Source organism: Tachysurus vachellii, chromosome 26, assembly GCF_030014155.1.
Source record: "Tachysurus vachellii isolate PV-2020 chromosome 26, HZAU_Pvac_v1, whole genome shotgun sequence".
Classification (NCBI taxonomy): domain Eukaryota; kingdom Metazoa; phylum Chordata; class Actinopteri; order Siluriformes; family Bagridae; genus Tachysurus; species Tachysurus vachellii.
The window spans coordinates 9,704,194-9,710,193 of NC_083485.1; the positions used below are offsets into that span (position 1 = coordinate 9,704,194).

The following is a 6,000-nucleotide window of genomic DNA, read 5'->3' on the forward strand; positions in this document are numbered from 1 at the left end:
ACACTGAGTGCAATTTTTAAGTGCATTTACTCATCAATGGCAAATCAGATGATCTATAAGAAATTGCGGGGAAAACGACAAAGAAGAAGAAGAAGAAGAAAAAGAAGAAGACGCCAATTAGTTTCTTACCGGCCACCGTGTATCTGTCCATGTAATTGAGCACGTTGCCGAAGCTGAGGATCCCGGCGGCGGTTGCGGGAGTGCGGCACCGCATCAGCGCGGCGCGGAATTTCTGGCCCGGTTTGCACGCGCGCAGCTCCGGATTTGCCTTCAGCGCGGCGCTCATGCTGCCCGAGAGCGTGCGCACCTCCGCCGCCGCGCCGCTGCAGCCTTCCAGCTCGCATCCGTCGCTTTCCACGCACATCTTGTCACACGAATGATCCAGCGCTGAAGATCTGACTGACAGACTCTCAGGTACGGAGAGGTGTCTCGTACAAGACGGAAGAAAGCAGCGTTTTCGAGGAACTTAATTGTATTATTATTTTTTTAAAAAATATAAATTAAACTCAGCAATCGAGATGCAAAAAAGTGCTAACGTCGGAGTGGATAAGTCAGGGGTATGAATTCGGCTCGCCGAGCTTGGTTCATGTTTCACCGTCAAATGCAGTGACAAGCTCGCGCTCCTCCGGGCGGTTTTGCTTCGCGCTGACATACACGGAGGAGGAGGCGTCGCTGTGCGGGGAAACTCCGCCTCTCAATACGGTGGCTAAGGCACCTGAAGTGTCTAGAGAATGTGGAGAATGTCGGCTTCAACACAAGAATGTGTTTTGTTTTTTTTTTGTTTTCCATAACTAGGTTTGAACAGGAAGTGTAACGTTAATATCCTAGACACAAACATCTAGCTTGTTCTTTTTACTTATTTGCCATTTTTATAAGGAACATTTCCATTTTTTTTTTTCATAAAGTGCTTTGAATCAAGTTTTTTTTTTTTTTTCATGCATTCATTCATTTTTAGTGATGGTTTTGTCACTATCTCACTGAACACAGCTTGAGATTGGGATGCCAACCTACTCTCTGACTCGTAGGGGCAAGCTAGACAAGCCAGTCAACCTACTGTTATGTTTTCTGGGAGATGGAATGAAACCAGAGAACCCAATGGACACACACATGGAAAATCATGTGAAACTCTGTACAGTAAACAATAGACCAGACCTAATCAAACCAGGGATCCTGACAGCTGAGCTACACGATGCTTCACTATGCCTCCATTTGATTTTATTAAGTTAAATCTTTTGCTTTGTTGTTATCTCTCTCTTCATAATATTATCCTCCTTTTCACTCTCACCTCTCCATGATACAATAAAAATGCCATTCCCTCAACAGCTACATCAGCCAACGTTCTTGCCTTCGACTAGAAAAGTAATATAACTTGCAGCATTATGATTAAGTTGCATTTTACAAGCTCCAAATGATTCTATCTCTTAACTTCATAACTATGTAAGATTTCAGTTTATAACATGCGTTGCATACTTCTCAACAAGTTGTTTAGAAATGTAACGTCTTTTGAGAGCTAAACATTACGAGCGATGGTGTCTATAGGCAAACTTGAAGTATTCTCTTCAACTGCTCTGAAATAAAAGAAAGATCACCATTGATTGTTGAGGTTAGGAATCATGTCTTTCCACATAGGAGGCTACAATATGCCAACACATGATCAGAACGTCACTGGTTCCATACTGAATATGATGAAACCCTCAAATCTTTCGAGACCACCAAGGTATAATAATAATACATTTCATTTATAAGTGCCTTCAAAGTCACTGAAGGTCACCAAACAAATTCAAACAAGTCAATAAAATAACATTAAACAACAATTAAACAATATTAAAAAGAAAAACATTTATCTAGCAGTAAACATGAAGGAGAATTAGGTGCAGCCTAAGATCATGTGGAACAAGAACATCTGAACAAATAGGTCTTGAGTCATGTTTTGAATGTGGCGAGAGAGTCTGTGTTAAGGATGTTTTCCAGGAGAGAATTCCAGAGACGAGGAGCAGAACTAGTGCCCGTGGTGGTTAAACAGGCAGGGGGTGTAATAAGGAGCCTAGATGAGGAAGAGCGGATTATAAAGGGCTTTAAAAGTGAGAAGAAGAATCTTAAAATCAATACGGTGTTTGATAGGAGCCAATGGAGTTGTTGAAGGGATGGGGTAATGTGATGCATAAAAGTAACCACCACAGGGGCACTGCTTACTAAATTTTATTTGGTTAGTCGAAGATTTTCAGCACAGCAGTGACACTGATATGGTAATGTTGTCTCAGTGGGTGTGTCTGTGACCGCAATGTCCTGTGGTCAGGAAATGGCACTGCTGAAATGCCACAAGACAATTAATATGAAGTGTATGTGGAAAAAGTTAAGCCATAAGGTGAACAGACATGCCTGCTTTAAATTGTTCAGTGTAGTGCTATAGTGGTCCCTTTTCACTTATAAATAAGATACAGGAAAGCTTACCAAATGTGCACAGCATTAGAGGACCATATAATCTTACTAAGAAAATATCCATGTGAAAAGTAAAAAAAGAGCTGTTGCTTCTCCAGGTTTGTGGTGTAACACAGCAGCACCATTGTGAACAAGGTACAAAAGTCTACATGAAATGCAACTGTTACAAAAACCTGGCTTAGTTTTAAACATTAAAGAGAGCGAAATATACAAAATATGACAGTGTAAATTTTCACTGCAATTGCAAGGGCATGAGTACAGTCTAGATGATGGTATGTCATGATAAGCATACACGAGAACTTCAGGTTCAGACTTCATACAATGTCTCTGTGTGCTCCTTTTCCATTTACTGAAGCCGGAATTAACATGACCGCATGTACAGAATGGGTTTAATCTAAAGCGCAGAAATCAAGCAGTTCAAACATATTATTTATTTATTTATTTATTTATTTATTTATTTATTTATTTTTTGTAGAAATTGAAGAAAGAAATTCCTAAAGCAAAGTGTGTCACAGTCAGTCAGTCAGCCAGATAATGACTCTCATAGCTGGTGGTTAAACATACTAAACATGACGTAAACAGTCTTCTGTCATCTTTAAAGGATTACTAATCTCCTGCATTGCTGAGGTACTGATTGAAAATCATTAGTGGAACTTTGCAAACAGTTGTGTTGCAATATAAAAAAAATTAAATCTGGAGATAGGATGAATGCATCCAGAATCATACATTATTATTATTATTATTATTATTATTATTATTATTATTATTATTATTGATCATACAACCTATCTTTCCCTCAAATCACTCCTTTAATAGCTTTTGTTGGACAGTTTGTACTGGCATTGCTTTCAAAACGAAATGCCAGAAAGTTACTCATGTGAATAGAAACTGAAAAGAACAGCTACGGTGTGCTTCACTGTGGTTAACTCTCCGCTGGACATCACAGGCTAGTGTAACCCAGCTGCTTGGACTGCGGCCCATGCATATTACACAGTGGCCTTGCTGTGCAACACAAATCTGACTTCTTGGTTAAACTTTAAAGGAAATTTGTTTGAGGCTCCATGCCAAAGTTCAGCAGTGTTAGCCCAACACAGGCTATACTTTAGTTTCGTGAGATAACTGGCCTCACAGTACATACAGTATATATGTGTGTGTGTGTGTGTGTGTGTGTGTGTGTGTGTGTGTGTGTGTGTGTGTGTGTGCGTGTGTATGTGTGTGTTTTGATAGATTATTGATTGTTCTATTAGACAGATTAAAGTGCAGCTTTGTTACATGCTCTCGTGCACATTCACATTTTTTGAGTTGTTAGTCCTGGCAAGTCCTAGTTAGTTTTATATATGCTGTTTTAAGTTATGGTTTTAACACTTCACTGATTTCTGTTGAATTTTTTAAATCTTTTTTTTAAGTGCTAATAATGTCTACTTTTTGGGGCTCAAATTTGTCTTTATGAAATAAATATAATCGGTTTCAGCACTCTGGACAGCTCATGATTAAAATCATTAAAATCCTTAATTTATTTACCTTTAATAAAAGCTACTGAGGCAATATAATGACTTATGACATTACATATTATAGCTTAACACTGATGAGTCATGAAATGAGTCTGAATTCTGGTGAACAATCATTATCTTTTATATTTTGTTTATTATCCAACTATCCTTGCAGCATATTTACAACCACATGCTGTTTGTAACATTTAGCATATTTTTATTCTAAAAAACTATCAAATTTGTCTAGTCTGGCTGGTGATAGATCAATTAATCTCCTTCAACAAAAGAAGATTTACCTTCGAGCGAAACCCATTCATTACGGAAGATCAAGTCAATCATATCAGTTAACGCATCTTTTGTTCCTTAGCACTTTGTTTTAATGCTTGGAACATCATGTCTGAATGTAAGAATGAGAACAGACAGAAGTGGAATGAAGACTGAGAGGAAATGTGAAGGGAAAAAATCGGGAAAAAAACTCTATTTGTTTGATTACATTGAAATCTAGGGTAATGAAGCGATGAGGAGTGTGGTGCTGTTTTGAAATGAACTGATTAGGACTGCTTATAATTTTTAGAAGTACAGGTATAGCTACACTCTCATTAGGTAAATAAATATAAATAAATATAGAAATAATAAAAGCTGGTTCAATTAAGTACTATAATAACTACCAAAGTACTGTACACTCATGTTAAAAATAAATATTAAAGATGGAAAAGATAAGGAACAGGAAAGATACAGTATAATACACCTTTATCAGTTAGTGTATGTTAACATTAGTTTGTTTTAATGATTAACGTAATGCCCCTGTTTCATTTCTCCTTAAAAGGCTTAAATACATCAATCTCATTCCCAGTATGAGTCAGAGATCTAAGCTGTTTTTCCATTGAGATGATGTAGAGAAACCAGATACGGCGTGACCCAAAACAGCATTTTAAATAGACTTTGTTAAAGTTGAAGGTTGTTTTCCTCTACAGATTTAGTAAATGATAAAAGTGAATTTGATCATTTAGATAAATCTTGGTAGTAAGGCTGTGTTGTACAGTAGGAAGGGCATGGGTCAACGACTCCAGGAAACAGGAAGAGACGCTAGACACATCGTTTTGGAGGCAAAAGACGAGGATTTGGATTTCTGTTCACTAGGAGTTCATAGCAATTTCCTGTAGCATGTTTGTCATGGTTAAGTTTTAAACATGAGTCAACCGCTATTAATGAGACAGTTTGAAGGTTTGAAGTGTTTAAATTTTCCATTACATTTGTTCAGTCAAGGGCTGTTCTTCTTGCACAAGGTCAGTAAATCAGAGGCATAAGCAGATGGGTCTGATCATACTTTACGAGCGCCTGTCCAATCAACAGAACTTTAACACTGCAGCCTTCACAGAAAATGAACATGACTTACATGGCCTGTGATTGGGAAAGAAAAATAGACTAGTAAAATATGACAAATTAGACATTGTGGCCTTTGGCCTTTTAACCCCTTTGTTCTACAAGCACATTTCCAGTCCACGTGCCTCCCTGCTGGGCTCATGAGGCTCCACCAGTAGCTTGTGGGTTTTGTATGTATACGCCATAACTGATAAGCCAAAGCAACACACGCCTCTGGGAAGATCAAAGGTTGTGTTTGCATATGTGCTTGTGTGTGTTTGTGTGTGTGTGTGTGCTTGTATGTGTTTGTTGCTTTGGATAACACAGCCTACTTATTATCTAAGAAGGAAGCCTCTGTTTTGTTTCCTAAGAAGTGATAAGTGTCATAAACAAGGAAGTGGCCAGTCCACTTTGATTGTACTCAACATTCTTTACTCTCACGAAGCGTAATTCCACTGAACTAAGCATCTAGCAAACCTATACGCAAATCTTTATCCTAGGATAGACATGTGTATACTTATTATTTATTACAATCGTTTTTATTTTCAATAGTACTACATTATGGTTGAACCAGAGGGTGCTGCTTTCTTTTCTATAACAGCAGCTCTGACAGTAGCTTTGACAAGCACATATTAATGTGTTATTTCTTTTATATAGTAACCGCTCATACACAGGAACTTAATCTTCAGGCTGTTGTTTAACTAAGAGA

General features: G+C 37.9%; 1 protein-coding gene across 2 annotated transcripts in view; it reads right to left on the minus strand.

Annotated features, from left to right (window-relative positions):
* Positions 1–624, minus strand: part of spns2 (SPNS lysolipid transporter 2, sphingosine-1-phosphate) — a 66,566-nt gene extending 65,942 nt beyond the window's left edge. Inside the window, exon 1 of one of the 2 annotated variants that reach the window (XM_060863677.1) lies at positions 130–624. In XM_060863677.1, coding sequence (XP_060719660.1) covers positions 130–364 — 235 coding nt within the window. In that variant the 5' untranslated portion in view covers positions 365–624. The remainder of the gene's footprint in view (positions 1–129) is intronic. The other variant, XM_060863678.1, reaches the window with a different exon arrangement.
* Between the last annotated feature and the right edge of the window lie 5,376 nt (positions 625–6,000).